At 35.6% G+C, this 19,513-nt stretch overlaps 1 protein-coding gene across 1 annotated transcript in view; it reads right to left on the bottom strand.

Annotated features, from left to right (window-relative positions):
• LOC145693243 (uncharacterized) overlaps positions 1 to 19,513 on the bottom strand; it is a 172,121-nt gene that overhangs the window by 26,284 nt on the left and 126,324 nt on the right. Inside the window, exon 4 of the mRNA XM_081769050.1 lies at positions 10,993 to 11,141. Coding sequence (XP_081625176.1) covers positions 10,993 to 11,141 — 149 coding nt within the window. The remainder of the gene's footprint in view (positions 1 to 10,992; positions 11,142 to 19,513) is intronic.

Raw genomic sequence — 19,513 nt, 5'->3', positions numbered from 1 at the left:
GCAGCAAATGAGATATAATACTCATCATTACCGCTATATTAATACAAAATTAGCAGAAAATTGTAACTAAAATTATAGTAACTAAAGTTTATTTGATCAAGTGGTTAAGAAGGCAATTCTAGTAATTATTAGCCTCGTTTGACTGAGGCATGCGCGCTGCTATTCTGTGCTCGAGCACAGGGCGGCAAAATTTTGAATTTTTTGTAGCTAGCTTATCTGATTACTAAAATGTCATCCTATCCCACTTCCAAAGGGTGAGGATGAACTTGAACATCATGAAAACTGATACCGCTAAACTCAGTGGAATTGAACTGGGTTAAAATTATTATTTTTTTTTTTCTATTTATCACAGCGACCCCAAAAACTATGAATTCAATTCTAATATTGGTCGTTTTCGATTATTTTTAAAATGTCCCCATGCCATTATTATAGGAATACCCCCATATCTCATCTCAAGTGTGACCTAGGACCTAGAACAGGTCATTTAGATAATTTCTCAGAGCTTTCAAAAATATTAAAATTTCAGGTTTCTATCTATTATGGTTCTCAATTGAAAAGCGCTATAGACAGGCAGACAGACAGCTTATTGTATTATTATTATAAATGCTATTAAACCATTACTAACGGTGAATAGTGTAAACAATAATTTTTCTTACCAGTTACCAGTGATGCTGGTGCGGGAGGCGGCAAATTAAATAGAGCACAGGAGCACACATTATATGAATACGGGCATGGACTGAGATGAAACCTTGATATTCTAAAAAATTCAAGATGGCCAGTCACACGATTCAAACTAGAGACCTTTTCACTGTGAAGCTAGAATCCTGAAAACTCTATCTACAATAAATGATTCCAAAATGTTACTAGGTATTAGTTTAAAAATGAGTTTTGGTGAGTATAAATATAGTGTAATAGATGATTAGCAGTCAACACGAGCGGAAATTTATGCAATCCTTTCTTTTGCAATCAACATCTAGAGCGATTATCTCGGCTGAGTTCGTAATGGAGTCAATTTGTTAACATCTAGAGAGATTATCTAGGACGAGTTCGTTTATGGAGTCAATCTATTTACATCTAGAGCGATCATCTCGACCGCGTTCGTTTATGGAGTCAATCTATTTACATCTAGAGCGATCATCTCGACCGCGTTCGTTTATGGATTCAATTCGTTAACATCTACAGCTTTTATCTAGGGCGAGTTCGTTAACGGAGTTAATCCGTTAACATCTTTCACGAGTAATGGTGATTAACTGTGGCTATCCATATCACACACATGTAGGCTAATACTGATCGCTTCAACTACCAGCACAGATACTTCATTTATAAATGTAAGTTTCACTAGATTCTCTTTACTCCCTTTAGCAGAACTTAGACCCCTATTGTAATTTGAACTTCATATTCAGTATCTTCCTATAATGTACCTTTTCAAGAAAATAATAGATAATAAACATGTTATAGTGCGTTTACTCAACAGAAGTGCACAGTTCGATCAATTTCTTTCAAGTTTCCATGCTGATTTTTACAACAGCATCCCTTCCTCTCTCTCTCCATCCCTTTTTTAACTGCATTTGCGGGGTTGCAACGTCTTAACAACTTTCTTCTCAATCCTATTGCTAATATCAAACAATGTTAGACAACGTAAGAACAAGGAAGGTTGTTTTAAGAACAGAGAATCTAGCACTAACTTAAACAACAACAATTGGAACTGTGGCAACTAAGACTACTCCACGTGGAGTTGACAAGCGACTGTCAATTGTTTGAAATGAGGGTTTTAGTTGGCCATTTAATCATCGGGGTGTTTCTCCCAAGACTCCTGGAACAATGACTTATTTTTGGCACGACGCACCTCACACAGAAGGCGGCCTTCTTTATATACGGACTGCACTTCGATTGAAGAAACGGAGTATATCTCGACTTGACTTAGAGAAGTATATAAATAGAGCGCGTCCGTCAAAATGACAACTACGTCTGAACTGACGCCAAATACGTACTTTGGAACAATAGCAATTACATGGTACATACTTAAAACATTTTGATTTTACCAGGTTAAGAAATAGCATACATCAGTAGCATTCATCTCCCAATCAAAACAACCAGTTCTCACCCTATTTACTACACTGGGATCTCCTTAATGGGCACTTCCATAATACTTTTTTAAAAAAAATAAATAAATAAATAAAATATACATGTATTATTACGGGACGGAACCTTCTTTTTAAAGAAAACACAGGCAGTAATTATATTCAGTTCAATCGTATTTAGAATAGAAACTAACTTTCTGCAATTTGATAATAAATCTGCTATAAAATATATAGTAGAGCAGAAGCAGGTGCGTACCCACAGGGGGGTCAACCGGATCATCTCCCTTCAAAATTTTCTAACTCGGCACACGTTTTCGTAATAGAATTATACTTGTTCAGCAGAAAAAATTATTGATGTAGCATAAAGATTATATCTTATTCTTCACGTACTCTTTCTTTCCTTATAAAAACAATCTAGTTCTATTTTTTTTTCTGAGAATACCGTATAGGTGGTAGTACTCAACAATTACTTGCCGTCTTTTCGAGTGTAGAATTTCACCTGTTCTCTAAAACAGATGTGGTGTCTTGTAATATTGGATCCCTTCAAATATATATATCTTTGGGCCTCTTCCAACGAAAATTTCTCGATGCGTACCAAAAGACATCTTTTTAAAATAGTTTTGTCATAAATCAATGACCTGATGAATCACCACACACAACAATTACAAGCTGAATTTCATATAATTATTTTCTGTGTTCACAACAAATTGTTTTCTGGTAGGAATCGTAGAAAACATGCAATGTTGTAACGCCGAATTTTTGATAGGTATATGTCCGACTGTTTTCTAGACTACTTCGTATACCCCACCCATATACGCTCGTTCTTTCGTATATTAAAGGTGAATATATACTGGACTATAAAAATATTACCTGAGTATGTTCCCCTACATGCCTCATTTAGGATTACCAACTCTGAGAAACAAAATTACCGGCATAATCCTCAAAACAGATAAATAATAATTGTATTTTAAATGTTGAAATACATAGTTGAGTCTGACAAAAATGTAGGTCAGTTCGCAATCCTAACCCCATTACATTTCTGAGTAAAGACAATCCTGGAGAGCCAGTCTCCAGTCTACCAAGAATTCTACGCACAACTACTCCTGTTGTTCGAGAAATTCACTCCTATTTTCTTGGGGCACACAACTACAAAGATAAAGGAACAAATGTCTTAATTTTACGATATCATTTCAATGTATTCCTCTCTCACTCTTTCGAAAATCTCCCTTCAGAAATCGGAACAATAAGTAGCCTACTGTATTTCGATATTAGCCTATAATTCACATTTATAACTAATCTCAGATTTACGTATTCTGCATCCAACTACCGTAGAATAACGAATTAATTTAAATTTGTGTAACATCTCAGTAATGGACACCTTATTTACGGACAAATAATCCTGTCACATCGGCGTCCGTTATTCGGAAGTTTCACTCTAGACCCCTTATTAGAAAATTCTGAGATTCTTTCTCAAACTTTAAGAAAAAGTATCAAAGTTACTTAATAAAATTATGTCAAACCATTATTTGTTACGGTTTGTTCAATACATTAGTCTACTCTGTATTGTTCCTTTGGCTCCTTTCAAAATTTGTTATCCTTTAAGCTTGTTCGTAATTTCAGTTTAATATTTATAGCCTTTTCAAGTTTAATTCTTTAACTGAGGCAACGCTGTTCTACATGTAGACGCTAAAGAAAATATAACACATTAATTAAATTGTTGCTACTGCCGATGGCGATAGCTACTTGTGTACATTAAGTGCTAAGTGTATCACCACTTAAAAGTGCTTCACTCTATAGTGACGTCATTCCATTTTACAATCTTTACTAGTTTTTATGTATGCCGTTCCTCTACAAAAGAGTGTTAACTCAACTTTTACGGAGAGACGAACGAAAAACGTTAACACTGAAAAAGAAAGATAGCCTGTCTAATATAAAGACGCCATTTTCCTCCTATGTTTTCTGTGTAGAGTTCTTCTTCTCAAGACGCAAGAGCGGGTTAGCGCGGGGAGGAAGGGAGGGAAGAATAACAGCCAAGTCAAAAGGAGGAGAATAGGAGAGACAAAAATGTTCTCGTTGGAAGAGCAAGAGAAAAGGAAGGGGTGGGGATAGACGGAAAGGAAAAGTGGGAGGAGAGAATGTTACTTCAAGCGAAGCTTCATCTCCAATCACGTGGTTTCTCAACGTTAATGTTGCCTCCCGCTCCAGCAAAAGAGAAGAGGCCAACTGTGTATCCATCCATCCACATGGATGCCATAAGATGTTTTTGTGGTCTATTTAATGGAAAGGCACAGGTTGTCTTGATTGCGACTGCTTTTTATTATTATTATTATTATTATTATTATTATTATTATTATTATTATTATTATTATTTAATCAATGTCCATAGGAGCTAAAAGCAGCTAAATTTCTCCGGATTTACATTTTGAGGATTCAAAGTCTTAACTTAGATAACGTTCCCTTTATTATGTCCAACTTGTCCGTATGTGAAGCTGTTCAATCGACAGGGTTCAAATTTTAGGGGCCGGGGCAGATGGCGCGTACCTATATAATTCAGCTCTCTGTGACAATTAATCTCGCATGACGATGGTCCGTTGATACACTGGCGTCTCTGGCATGTAATTTTTTTTTGGGGGGGGGGGGACATAAAAAAAGCTATTTAAATGGTACTACCTAACCCAAGCTATGTATTATCTTTGATTCCATTTGTTACTTTACAGACCCCCTGAGAACTCCGAACTCTGTTATAATCGTTTCACAGCCTGAATATTACATTCCAAATACGGTCGTTAGTAAATAAATTAAATTAGAATAAAATATGGAATATTTTGTACTTCAAAACATTGGGGGGACGCGTCTCCCTTGCCCCCCCCCCCCCGCCAGAGACGCCCATGTGTTGATGCGTCAACTGCACTACTTCCAAGCTCCAATCGAGTTTCAGAGCCCACGTTAATATTACTTCCAGTCTTTCATAACCTCGATGTCGGAGAACACAAAAATTCAAATTTTAAAATTACTGTGAAATTTCCTTCTACTCTCTACATTTGTCTTGCAACTTAGTTACAATATAGTTTTTACATTCGTTTTCATCTACATATCACGGATTCCTTTAGATGAGGCACATGAAATTTGGTGTTGAGTTTTCATCTAAAGCGATTAAATATGTAGGTCTATTTCAGCATTTTTAGATGTTTTATCTAGGAAGGGAAAAGGGTTAAGAGTGCTGTCCACTACGAGGTGCTCATTAGTCAATGTTCAGTGGTTGATTGGTTTCAGCAGCGAAGTTGTATGAGATGTGGATCTGCAGCTTAATATGGGATTCGAAGCAGACCAGCTCGTTCCGAGAATCGAATATGGGTTTCCTGCGCCACAGGGACCTACACTAGCTATATTCTACAGCCACGAGTGAGCTCCGCGTCAGAAGAATTCTACATGAAAGATTCAGAAAGATTGCCCACACTAACACGTGGGGCTGAAGTGTTTTAGATACAAAATCTGAAAGTTATATACAGACAGACAAGTTCTGTAGACCTCAAGTTGTTAGGCGGTATAAGTCTATATTAAGTAAGGTTATTTAGTTAATACGCGTACATTTTAGTTTTTGTACACGCGCATAACACAGCTGTAGCAAATGAGTTAGATACAGAGGTTCTTCAACATCTCCCCCTTTTTGAAATCATTAAATTGAATATGATGCTCAATACGATTTAAAGGATAACAAATCATTACAAAAAGCAATTACTCCACTTTTGTCTCTTTCCGCACTTCTATAATTACGTATGGTAATACTAAAGGTATTAATTTTTTAAAGTACGAGATCCCCCCCCCCAAAAAAAAAAAATCAGCTTGCTTTACTACGTATTACCTAATTGCATCTTATAATATGTTGTCCGTTCTTTCTACTATATCCTACCAATAGGATAGGTTTGTAAATGTGTTTCGCAGAGCAACAAATTATGAATTATTCTTTATCGAGTGTTTAGACTTAATGTTTGTCGAACAGATACTTCCGGTGCAAGGTATTCCTAATTCGATCCTACACTTATATATGAGTTTATGGAAAACAATATCGTATCTGCGGATTTTATTCTTTATTTTCCAGTTCCTTTCAACGTTCCCATTTCACCTATTCTTACACAATCATCCATTTTCATCAACCATGACCTGTTCTGCCTACAAGGAATAATCATAAGACAAAACTTTTATATTATTATTATTATTATTATTATTATTATTATTATTATTATTATTATTATTATTATTATTATTATTATTATTATTACTTTTTTGAATCAAGTGTAAGTCAAAGTATTACACATTTTAATAGTAGGGCCGATTTATGCATAACTGCAGAGGGCATTCAGGTTTGCCAAATATAATCTAATAAGACATCAATGAATATTTTAATCAAAAAAGCGCAAGCAATCTTCAGATTGTGGCCGGGCCCCCGAGGATCAGCGCTAAGGTTCTCAACTCTGAAAAATAAAATGACCTGCACCTGCTTATAATACACAAAACAAGTGAAGAATAATTATATTTTAAACGTTATACTTGAGCCTGGGGACGTATGCAAGAGGTGAGTCCAAGGAGTCCGGGCTTCCCGCTCCCCCTCCCCGAAAGCCATACTTTTTCTGTAAGTTTAGTCTATGTAATTTTAGGGGTGATTTTACAAATTTCAATATAATTTAAACTCATATTGAATTTGGACCCCACCCCTGAAAAGCTTTGGATTTCCTCCCAAAATAAATTTCCTGCGTACGTGCCTGGTTAACCTTACAAAAATATTGGCCAGTTGGCAGTCCTAATCGACGATGACTTTCCAAAATAAAAGAAGGTAAATGATGCCCATACATACAAAACAGGTACTGTATTTAGCAGGGTTGAAAAAAAACATGTTTTTTTTTTAAAAAATCATAAAAAACGTTTTTTATGTTTAAAACATGTTTTTTTTTGTTTAAAACGTTTTTAACGTTTAAAACAAAGTACTTTGTTTTAAACAAGAAAAAAACATGTTTAAAACGTTTATTTTGTTTAAAACAATAATCTACATAAGCATATATATTACATTTTTACACTCTTAGGTACTGCTTGCCATCTATATTCAACCGCGAGATCAAATTTCGGGAACTTCCCTAATCTCGATCCGCCCAAATGTTCAATTCCGGAGAAAAAATCGGGATTTTCCCGATCTCCGTTCACAGAATATGTAGTTTAGTTTCTTTGTGTTACGTTCTATCAGGGCTTTAAACCTCAATGGCTCAGTCTTAAACCTCAAATTAAGCTGGAAGATGGTTTTGGTACCAATTTGTTCCTGAAAGATGCAGCTTTGCTGGTGTGCATTTTATGTATGTGGGAGGAGGGTAAATATCGTTTTTTTTGTTTTGTTTTGTTTTCAACAGTTTTTGGGGGGCCGTTCCCCCTCTTGGGGGATAGATTCATAAAAATTGTTACATGAAGCAATGAAGTAGGTTACTACATGGTAATATCGTGTATTTGTACCAGAGTTGGCTGGTTTAAACCAAAAAACGAAAAATGGTAAAATCTTGATGAACACACGTTTGTGGGTTATCACGTTTCACTCCCGTATATTATTCGTATTATATTCAGACCTAAATTCCCCATTCATTACTCAAAAAGATTGCAATCAAAGAAAAATTCTAAATATTGTTTCGTTTCAATGTTTACTATTGATAAAATACATCGAAATGCCGTACTTTTTGTGTGTGGGGGGAGGGGGGTCAGACCCCACGAGAGACATTTAGTGAAATGAGAAGTCTCTTTGGTATTTATTTATGTATAAATGAGTCTGAGCCAAAGTGGACTCAAATAATTCGTATCTTTATTCACTTTTCTTACTAATATGCAAATTAAGTCGTTGTATTTCTTTAATTTGGACCAATAAAAGTTGCTGTTAACTAACTCGAACTAAATTAGTTTTTCTGTACTCCGTAGTACTTTGAAATTGTCCATATGTAATTCTGTATAATGGTTTCACTTGTGCAACTGTTTATCTTTTTGTCCTTCTGAAATGACTCTTGACAGTTATATTAAGAAGCATGTAAAGATCAGTGCAACGTATTTTTATCAGGATTCCTTCGTGAGTGAGTCGGCAGACGTATCGCATTTGTGGCCAATTAGTCCTGGTTCCGAGTTCAAATGGAGGACAATTTCTCTCGGATGTAACTCGAGAAACGATTTTTATTCCACTTTAAGCTTATGTGATCCCTTCCAGCATAACCCGGTTGTTGCATAATAACATCAAGGCGAAACAAACTTATTTCTGTCCATATATGATATGAATATATAGAGCAAATTATTTAAACCAAAAGAACCTGGTTTAAACCAAAAAAACGGTTTTTTGTTTTCTCAATAAAAACCATGGTTTTTGCCAACCCTGATTTGTACTTCTTGCTTATTATGGGGAGCAGGGAGGGGACAAAGTTAGCCAATTTTTGGAGTTTCAGTTTTTCGACGTAAATTACATTTATTTTTACAACAAGCATCAATAGCTCAGTCCTTAATTAAGCTAGAAAGGTGATTTGGTACCAAAGTATTTTTGAGAGATAAAGCTTTCCGTCACTTGCATTTTATGTATATACGGGGTACGTATGTACGGCCTAGAGAGGGAGGATGAAGTTTTTTTTTTCATTAATTTTTTTTTCATCAGGTTTTGGCGGGTATTCCTCCCCTCTGTGTGGTACATCCATAAAAATTGGTATGTGAAGCAATGAAGTAGTCCCCTACACGATAGTAACCTGTATGTGTACTTGTTGTTTATAGAGGAACAGGGGGTCAAATTTGGTTAATTTACATTTATTTTCGGGACGGTCCCGTATAACACAAGATATATTTCACTTAAGTGGTCTAGAAGCATAATTCTTGTTCGTATACATGATGTGTGCAGCAAAAATGATTTGGATATGGACGTGGTACTATAGTGGGGGAGGGGAGAGAATGTCTAATTCAATGAATGTTTTTCTGCGCATATTTTTTTTTTTTTAAATATTTCCTACATAAAACGAATTCATTACGCAATGGCAGCAATGGCTACCATTTCTTATATTATTGTCACAAGTATGTGGCCTACACATTAGCATCATTTTGTCAGCGCAGGTAACTGCAAGGGTTGCAAGGGCCCCGCAAAATCAATATTTTCATATTTTTAATGATTTTTTATGTCTGTTCTTTTTCTACGAATACGGCGGGAATTTCACGCATATTATCTCGTTGGAATTTGTGGTCTATAAGCTTTTCAATGGTATATATCTCATGAAATATTCAAATACTTCACTTGAACTTCTGTTGGTTTAGTTATAAGCACACTGATGTGCAGAATTTCGTTCAGTAATTGCTGTTATAATAAGAATATAACTCTGCTTGTAATTTACTCCATGCACAAACCCTGCGGAGGATGGGTTGTTTGTTAGAAAATTAAATTAGCTTCTTCAATCTGATATTTTAGTTGTTTTAAACATGTCCAACCAGCATCGAAAAAAAACACGTTTAAAACAATTTGTTTAAAACGTTTAAAACAAACTGAATAAAACAACAGCCCTCGTTTTAAACATGTTTTAAACACTTGTTTTAAACCTTTTGTTTTAAACATATCAACCCTGGTATTTAGGGTGACTAGGTTTTTTAGAAATATTTTTCTTAGCTTTCACAAAACGACATTATACATTGTTCGCCAAACCTCTAATATTCATAGCTACTCAATGGTGGCTATTATTTACCCCCTTACCTTGTAACGGTAACATCTACATTTTTACCAGTTTGGTTTCCCCTCAAGAAATGCCATTATTGTAATGTGTACAACTAAATATTCAGAATATCGATTACGATTATTAATTTTCTCTCCTTCGTTCTTTTGGCTGGGGGGGGCGTAGGGTGGCTCAGTGGTAAAGAGCTTACCTATAGTGTGTGGGGCCCTGGTCAATCCCCGGACAAGTGGGTTTTCTCGAAGTACTTCAGTTTCGTCGCATATTTCATTGTACCAATTCTTCCATCATCATTCACTTGCCTTTATCATAGTCTCCGTTAGCCTAAAGGATATAATCCTGGGATATAAACTGAAATATTCATCTCTTTTAGCTGGGTATGTTGTATTTCTTTGAATATTGAACCTTACAAGAATATCATCAAAAAATATTTTTCGATTTCCCTACAAATCCACCTGGACCACTCTTTTGGGTCGGGTAACCAGTGGCACGTCTGGTAATCATAACTGTATTTCTATAATGCAATCATCTAACCAATGATCGGGACTGCCTGAACTATATGCGACAACTGCTATGTATTATTGTCTAATACAAAACAATTTAGTCACATTACTGACTGCACAATGTTAAGTCATGTTCGAACATGTCAAAATTACTTTCCCAACGTTTTTCCTATAATCTCTGGAGACAATAACGTTATATTCAATATATCTACAATCTAATATTTTAAAATGTTCCCTCCCCCCCCCACAATTAATTAGGCACACACTTTTCTAGATTTACGTTTCCTAGTATAGTGCAATACAGTGGCGGCTTTAGTGGGTAATCCGGGTAGACACGGGCCTACCAAAATAATAATAATAAAAATATATAAACGCTAAAAAGATACAATAAAGAGTATATATATTTTCCACTGTTTATATTAATTTAATAAATATTTAAGAAATATTAATTCTATAATTATTTAAGAAATAGCATCGGCCATTACTGTAAAAGTAATTTCCTACTGTCATTAATCAATTAAATATGTATATGTAGCCACAAGCGAGAGAGCGTGCCTACCCAAAATTAAAATCCTAAAGCCGCCCCTAGTGCATTATTTTAAAATAAGTGTGTGTTGCAAAAGATCTGAACTGCAAGAGTTTACGTCCGTGACCCATCTTGTGCTGCCGCCTAATGGCGAGAAATTTCCTTACCTGAGCAGGCGCGGACAACCCAGAGATCGCCGACTGTTGTGCAGCCGCCGCGGCCGCTGCAGCTGCCATGCTTGCGGCGCTTAGAGATCCGTAGGCAGCCGCTGGACTATAGTATGATCCTACTTGACTCATCTGACTCGCTGCCATGCCTGCAAAATTAAAGAAAATAAATTTCATTTGCGAAGTTAAGAATATGAAATTTACACATTATGTAAATTAGATTTAAACCAAAGCGAACGGATTTTCTATTCTATTTTTTTTTCTTTTTACGACTATGGCGAATTATTCTGCACAAAACCAAGAAAAAACTATGAAAATGTCAAAAAGTAGTCATAGCAACTGAATATCAAGCCAATTAGTCATGTCTCTTCGTTGACTGTTTTACCAAGGGGTCTATAGATAGTCTATCTATTGTGCTTTCCCCGGTAAGTATATAGGTACAGCAAAATGAGTAGTCTTTAATTTCATTTATAGACAATATGTAAGTTTTCTTTCTTTCTTTTCTTTTTTTTTTTTTCACAGTTATTGAAATAAAATACTATATGACCATTTATCCGGAATAATGAGTTCTGGACGCAAACCGGATATGCAGAAATAGGATAATTGGGGCAATTATCAAAAAGGTTAAATTCTGAAATACAAATTTCTCTTTTTTCGTTTGTTTAATAAAAAGTTAGGCTTAATATTTAACACTCCTGTTTTTCATTTCTAAAAATTTTTTTTTTTTAATTATCTTAAAATATGAGAACAGAGAAATAAATTGTATTTCTGGAATTTCTGATATACCGACTAAGAACTATCCAAATAAGAGAATTCGAAAATTCCAATTAAACATCGGACCGTCAGATGTTCGTATTTTGTACGGACAGTTTATATTTTAAGATTTGTGTCCAGGTCCATATAATTAAAAAAAAAAAGTGATAAAATGTCAGTGTTTTTGTTTCAAACTTGGACAATAGATTAGTTACTATTTCCTTATAATTGCACCGATTACACACAGACAAACATCAAGAAAAAAAGCGGGAATTTTGATTTAATAGATACATGCAGGGCCGAATTCAGAGGGGTGCGCGTGCACCTTTGCACACACACCCCTCTTCGTTGTAAATATACACTATCTAAAATTAGATGTTAGCAGTGAAAATAGCAAAACTTTTTGAAACTTTCTGCCATTAAGTTTCCTTTTTTGGGGGCTTACAAAAAAAGAGCTTTGCAAAAGCAATAGTTTAAATCGATTTTGTGAAGGTTGAAGGAAAAGGATTCACCAAACGAAAAAATATAACATTTGTCAAGTACTGAAGAAAACGGAAGCCAGAAGGAGAGAACATTATTTTATCCTGCATAACACTTGCGACCCTTTAAAATACTTTCCTCCGTTCTATGCATCAGTGTTGTCAGGGGTAAAGAATATTGTCACATGTCACTTTAAAGAGTTTCCGTGTGATTGGTTATTTTTGTAGTTACTGGTGTATTGGTGCACCCCTCCCCCCAGACAATCCTGGGTACATGAATGATCAAGAAATGAAATGTGGCCTCTTCTATGAGAGAACTGCTACGATCTATGGAGTAAGTTTACATTAATACAGTGAAGAATTGTGAGCGAGAAGGAAAAAAAGTTTTCTAGTGAAATACATTATTTCGATCCTCAGACAAGAAGCTTCGAAAGCTAATCACAGGTACAGACTTGAGGCCCTTAGCTTCTATAAATATTCCACTGCTGAACACATTTGTAAACATAGGATGTAACGAATCAACTATCATTATTCAAGTTAAAATACAGTGTCTTGTGATTTAAATAAACAGATTACTCTATCTCAACTTTAAGAATACTAATTTTAGGACCGTATAGTTTTACTAATTTTTGATTTAATTAAAAATTTCATTAAAAATATTAATATGATTACAAACGAATATATACAATTTGCATTTCAACCAGTTTTATTTATTTCTGGGTATTTAATATATATATTTTTCATTTCCTGATTCCTGATTCGGATTACTAAAGTTCCGATAATTGGAATTATAAAAAGGAAAATTATCGAGTGATGAATATGCAAATAGCAAATGCGATAATTTTATAGTAGTACTGCGCCACCAAGGATAAAGATTAGGGTCTGTATTATACAAACACGTCATCAGTGACGGATCTAGAAAGTATAAATAGGAGACAGGCAGAACCCAGATTACTATAGGTAGATATAAATTTACTATAAACTTTCAAAAATATAAATAATAGCTTCAACTATATAGATCCCTTGATAGACATTTCAGGATATAATTGAACATTTTCCATTTGATATTGTTACCCAATTGAGTCAAGTGGCATAAGTAAACTAGTAGTTCACAGAAATAGACCACCTCTGATAAAAATTAATAGACCATTGATAAAATGTCTCCCGGTTTAGCCGGTACAGCCTCGAATTTCCATCATGTCCTTCAGCCCAGGAATTGTTCGAAATTCCTAATGTCCCGGTTTATCTTCAAAACTAAGTTAATGCAATTCGTGTGATTTTATATGCAGTATATCCTGCTTTTGTTAGTCATCGATATTCAAATGATAGACAAGTTTGGTGAGTGCTGACCTAGTACAGTATTTAATTAACATTGTTATTTCGCCTAGAAACAAGTGCCTAACTATGAACATACTGAAAATTTTCATACGGTGTCCCCATTTCTTTTCAGGATATAATAGTCTCACTCTTATAGCGAAATAAATTGGCCAATCAATCTATTCTTGATAATAATAATAATAATAATAATAATAATAATAATAATAATAATAATAATTAAACTTCAGTTAACACTTATAGTCATTGTGAAATGTTTTGCTTCATTTCGGTTATATTTCTTTAATACCCACATAATTATTGTAGATTGTGTTAACACAATTGATGACGCTACTCTGTCTTTATCATGACGTACAAAATTCTTTTATTGTAGTGTTCTCGTTACGACGCTTACAAATAAGCACAGAAGAACATATGTTTATCCTTGTTATTCTTTGTTCGTCTGGTTGTGTTGACAACAGTTGTGTTGTGCTCAACCATAGAATTTGTGTTTAAAGAGTTGGAAAGACAATTAAAGCTCTATTGTTCATTTGGAAAGTGTGTTTTCTTCCTATCTCCTATTTAGTACAGAAAATAGTTATTCATGCTAACTACCTATAATTACTTTTTTTTAAAAAGAATTTTGTCTTTAGGAAAATTAGACATCTTTTAATAGACTGATAAACAATACTTTCTTCTGTTGTCACTATGGGAGAATGTATAGACATTTGCCTTTTTTCACAATTTGCTGTTTCTTCACTTGTTGTTTACAGATGGTACTCTAAATGATTTGTATGGAATATGTAGTAAAATACTGTTAATGTAAATCCATATGTATTAGTTCCTTTTCTTTCCATACAAACAATTGGAATTTTGTTAGCCGAAAATTCTGATTTATAAATTTTTGATACTTTTTTCCTCCTCTGAAACCTCTAATAATGATTTTGCATTCAACCTTGTACCCCCAAGATTTAGCTATCTTTAATTCAAATTATACGTAACTTTATCATCAACAATTATTTACAATGCTAAAAAAGTTTATATGTTTGTGGCCAGTCCTTTCGACAATGGAATATCAAAAACCACAAGTGATAGAAACGTGCGGTTTTAGCTGGTCGATTCTAAATTTTGTGTAATTTGCCAGTTCTCATTCAAATTTTCTAAAAACACTTTATGATTCTATTCCACATTTTAGGCGTGCGTCGTTTTGGCGCTATTGACCCTTGTGAAAGGCAACCGGCAGAGAGGCTACGTATAGCGGGTTGATGGACATTCCAGGCGCTTTGCTTTAATCTCAATGACAAAGCTGACAACTTCTTAGGCTTGTGGATCCACAATGAGGCGTACTCAGATATGGAATCATACGAAAAAATATTTGCATTTGGTATCATCTAGTATTACGCAGTGTTTGTCCACCGTAAAGCCTACTGGTCGAAAGATTGGATCGAACCAGGGACCCCACTTATTCAAGTTTGCTACAAACTCACTCCAACATTTTATATACTATATTTATATGTTTGTCTATAGCAATTCACTTCCTTTGAGAGTCTTCCTGTCCTTTACTTGTGTTTGTAAAGGGACTTGTCCAGATATAGTTTGTGTAAATAGCGCAGATTCAGCTAGTAAATTATTAAATTTTAACACAGCGTTTCCAATCCCAGCGTAAAAGTGCTACTCTAGTATTCCACCAGCGAAATCCTTCGAATTGGTATTATTCAATTATTAAATGTAGATGACTGTAATCACTTCTTTATTGATAGCAATTTACGCAATAATCTACTTCCGTAACTGATATTGCTATTTGTTATTGAATACCAATTTTCAATAAAATACCAATATTTGCATAATGTTTCACTTTATTTTAACATTTTTAACGAATGATTAGAGCATATTGTTTTTATTTTGAAGTTTAATGTTCAACGATTTTGCACCGAGGCAAAAGGAGATAGTGATGAAGAGATGGATGATAGTGGTGAAATGATGGAAGCGGGAGAAAACGAGAAAACCCAAAGAAAACCCACGCAGTGTTTGTCCACCGTAAAGCCTACTGGTCGAAAGATTGGATCGTACCAGGAACCCCACGCACAAGAAGTGAGTGCAAGATAAAGCACATGTAATTGTTGAATAAACTTTAAGAATATTTCCACAAGTTCAATAGATATAGGTTATCAGGGATGCACCCCTTCCCCCCTAGGGCTTGGGTGCAAAAATCAAATTTACCACTCTTCCCCAAATTTTCCAAACTTACCACTCGTGTTCCAAATGTACTTTCTTGTCCAAAAATTTACCATTCTCTTAGTTTGGTTGTAATATTTTCAGCGAAAAGTTATGTCCCCTAATATTCTCATGGGCGCAACCTGTGTCCTAAAACCTGTCTGTGAGTATGTGAAATTTGAAACAATCACTGATTGCACATTCCAGGTTTAATACCTCTGTAATATACAATATATTTTATTTAATTCTTTAAATGCAGGACAATATCTAATTAACATATCTATCTATATCTATTACCGGTATATAATTTATTCACAATCATTAAATAGCATAGTTTTTGTAAAGTTTACTTCACTCAGCGCCGCGTAGCAGCGAAAATCAGAAGTCAATTGCCATGGCGATAGTATAGCGTGCATGTTGTACAGATGTTTTGCATGGTGGGGTTCAGTCTTCAAGAAAGAAAGAAACAAGAAGAGGTAGGGGACTGATAAATTGCTGTATGCCGTGACACTCGGTAGCTATGGTCTTTTCCTTTAGGTTTTCTTTTTTCTCATCCAACCAAACCCTGATAATACAAAGCCCTCTCCTCTCTATTTCTTTTGTTTATTCTCTGGTTGCTTGGGTTTGGTCTCGTATCTATTCACAGAGTTTATCTCAATCCTTTTTAATGTTTATATTCACCTATTTCTTACCACATTAAGAGGGATAACCAAAGCTAAGCAGGCGTAATTAATCTTTAGCTAAAACTAAAATGTGGATTCTTCACGCTATATTATTCATATTACAAGCTGCATTCGTACGAACTGCAGAAGTGTAATTTACATGTTAGATAGCTGTCAAAACGAAACTTTTGTGTGTGTGTGTGTGTGATCCTAAAGGCTAATCTTGGTCCACTTACCTTAATATAGCAAAGTGGGATCACCACCCACATAGCACAATAGTAAACAGGACGTCCTTTCTAAGCTCACAGGTTCAATATCTGTTCCAGAATAGTGAGGCTCGCAATAGAAACTTTAAAACTGTGGAAACACCCATGTGAGTTCTCTTGAATTTTAATGGGATATTCTCGTCACGGGACGATCTTTGAATGTCCAAAAGTTGTCCTATGATTATCCCACAAAGAGACTAGAAATGTTCCAGAAGTTTCCCGTAGGGAAATCATCTTGCCGAGGCATAAACATTTCCACAGAATGTGTACTGGCAAAGCAAGACGTCTCGTAGACATCCGAATAATTTTGAGACTGATGTTCCTTGAATATGTCTGTACTATGTGATCAAACTTACTAGGAGGCAAGTTTCTTTCCTTCATTATTATTTAACAAAAAAGTAACAAAATGGAAGATCTATTAGATTATTTCCTTTCATATGAGACGTGGACTCATACGCATAACTAGAGATAGGTCCTTCCTAATAAAGTATTTCCTTGTAGGTAAGGTTCTTTCAAGCCTCAAAAGTGAGGGGGCATTGCCCCCTAGCACAATATCCTATGATACTTACACCAATGCGTGGATCTATAGCTTAACGTGGGATTCCATCCACATAAGATGCTATTGAGAATCAAGCGTAGGTTTCCTGCATCCAAGAAGCGTACGCTAACCATATAGGTGCCAGGAAGCTCTCCCGTCACTATGAAACTTCTGTGGTTTCTGGTCAGAAATTGTGGCACATGATTTCCACAGGTCTCCTTTGAAACTAAGCTAACACCATTTAGAGAGTTTTACAGAGACCGAAAAAACTTCTAGTATAACGGGTCAGGTCCAGGCTATATGGTGGATGCATTAAAACTTCCCAGAGGCTCTCTCAATTTCTGACAGGTCGTTAAATATTTATGAGGTCTGGCCTAGTATACGACACTCTCTCTCTCAGTTGTCCGGGTTCTGGCAGTTTCTTTTGACTTGCTGGGTGCTTCACGCCAATTGTCGAGAGTATAGGTTCGGATCTATCGTTAAGCTCGACGCGACGCCAATAACTCATAATACACGATGCCCTTCCAATTTCACCAAACGCACACAGCATAACCCTCCTTGGCGTCAGGAACAACTTCTCGCTTCGTGCAAAAAGTTTTTCGCACCCTAGTGTCGTAGGTAATCTATTTTTCGTCACTAGTTATCAATCGCTTCAGAAATGACTCGAGTTCGTTACACTTCAGTAGAGTAAATATTTTAAAGTTAGATCACGTGGCATCCAAACATCGTACTACTCTTTGTAGCCAACTTTCTTCAAATGGGTTTAAACACTGTTTGATGATGGATCTTCAGGTCATTGACAATGCCAAAACTACATACAGGCGCGTCTTGCTAGTTAACCAGAATATTATCCACGCATGATAGATTTTCCGTTTCCAGATGCTGAAGATTTCGTTTTTTAACTTATCTCTTATAATTGCTACCACCGGTAGTGGTCAGTGTTACAATTAGCTCTTCTAAATGACCGAAAATTAATTATAATAGACTGTCTTCTGTCTACTAAGAAGTTATAAAATTGATTGCGTTTTTCCATCTGGTGAAGTCTAAATATGTTTATGAATGTCACGATGTGAGAATGTTGTACTCTTCACGATAAAGTTTTCGGATGTTCCAGATGATTCGAGAACCTTTCAGAATGTTCACATATTTAGGTCAATGCAATGTACTACGATTGATAATGGAATGTTCCCAAGATCCTCACGGGATTACTGAATTACAGATTGCACCAGAAAAACATTATCGTTAGGTCAGTTACAACCTTACTTCACCAGTACTGACAAATTGGCAAGTTGCCACATTGGCACCCCAGGTGTCTCTCCCAACATGGTCACACGAAAATCATTGTAGACTCCACGTCCATTCTTGGCCCAAGTTGACATTTGGCATACTTATATCGGACATAAGGGGCTACCTTGGTACCCAATTTCAAGGAAATCAAATGGGCAGTTTCTGAGATAACACTGATCCAAACTTTTCCCGCAATTTTCTGAAAATATTTGATTTTCAAATAAATCCCGCAATTTCCTGACAACTTATAACCTATTATTTCCTCTTCAAAAGTATATATTATTTTTTCTCTCTAGCTTAATATTTACGGGAGACATGACCAATTAAAGTTAGCAAAGTTTCACAAAAAACAACAAATTTGTCCATTTTTACCACCCTGTATTCTGAAACTACATGGGGTACGGGGCTAAAATTTGGTGCATGATCATTTCTCATAGACCACGTTTCATCAAATTCTGAGACGAGTTTTTTTTTTTTTCCTGCAAACTTGGTTGATTTCACATGGAATGGCTCATCTATTTTCCTGAACTCCTATCAGGTCCATCCTATATTTCCGTAACTCATTGTTTCGGTTTTATGTAAGATTTCCTTAGGTGACGACCATTTTTCCTAATCATCCATTTTCTTTTCCTTGACCGTGAGATGTAAAGCCAATTTAATTTCGGAACACTGTTAAGATACGGAGCTCCGTGGCTAAGCGATAAGCGTACGCGCCTTTGGCATGGGAGACCCGGGTTCGATTCCCGGCAGGTGCTCGTGTGGTTCGGATTCCATGTTAATCAGTAGGTCCCGTCTCATATATCCTCGCTACTGACTGGGACGTTAAAAATCAACTCAACTGTTAAGATACGCTATCAAGATTGTACTTAAATTGACCTGTTTATTCTGAGGTATTGAATGTAATTATGGGATACACATAAAGAGGGAACAGAATGTATTATACACTTTTGCTGCGACTGTACCTAGACACACACACACACACACACACACACACACACACACACACAC

This window comes from Thermobia domestica, chromosome 8, assembly GCF_964235325.1.
Source record: "Thermobia domestica chromosome 8, izTheDome1.hap1.1, whole genome shotgun sequence".
Taxonomy (NCBI): Eukaryota; Metazoa; Arthropoda; class Insecta; order Zygentoma; family Lepismatidae; genus Thermobia; species Thermobia domestica.
This window is presented reverse-complemented; position numbering and strand designations above follow the sequence as displayed.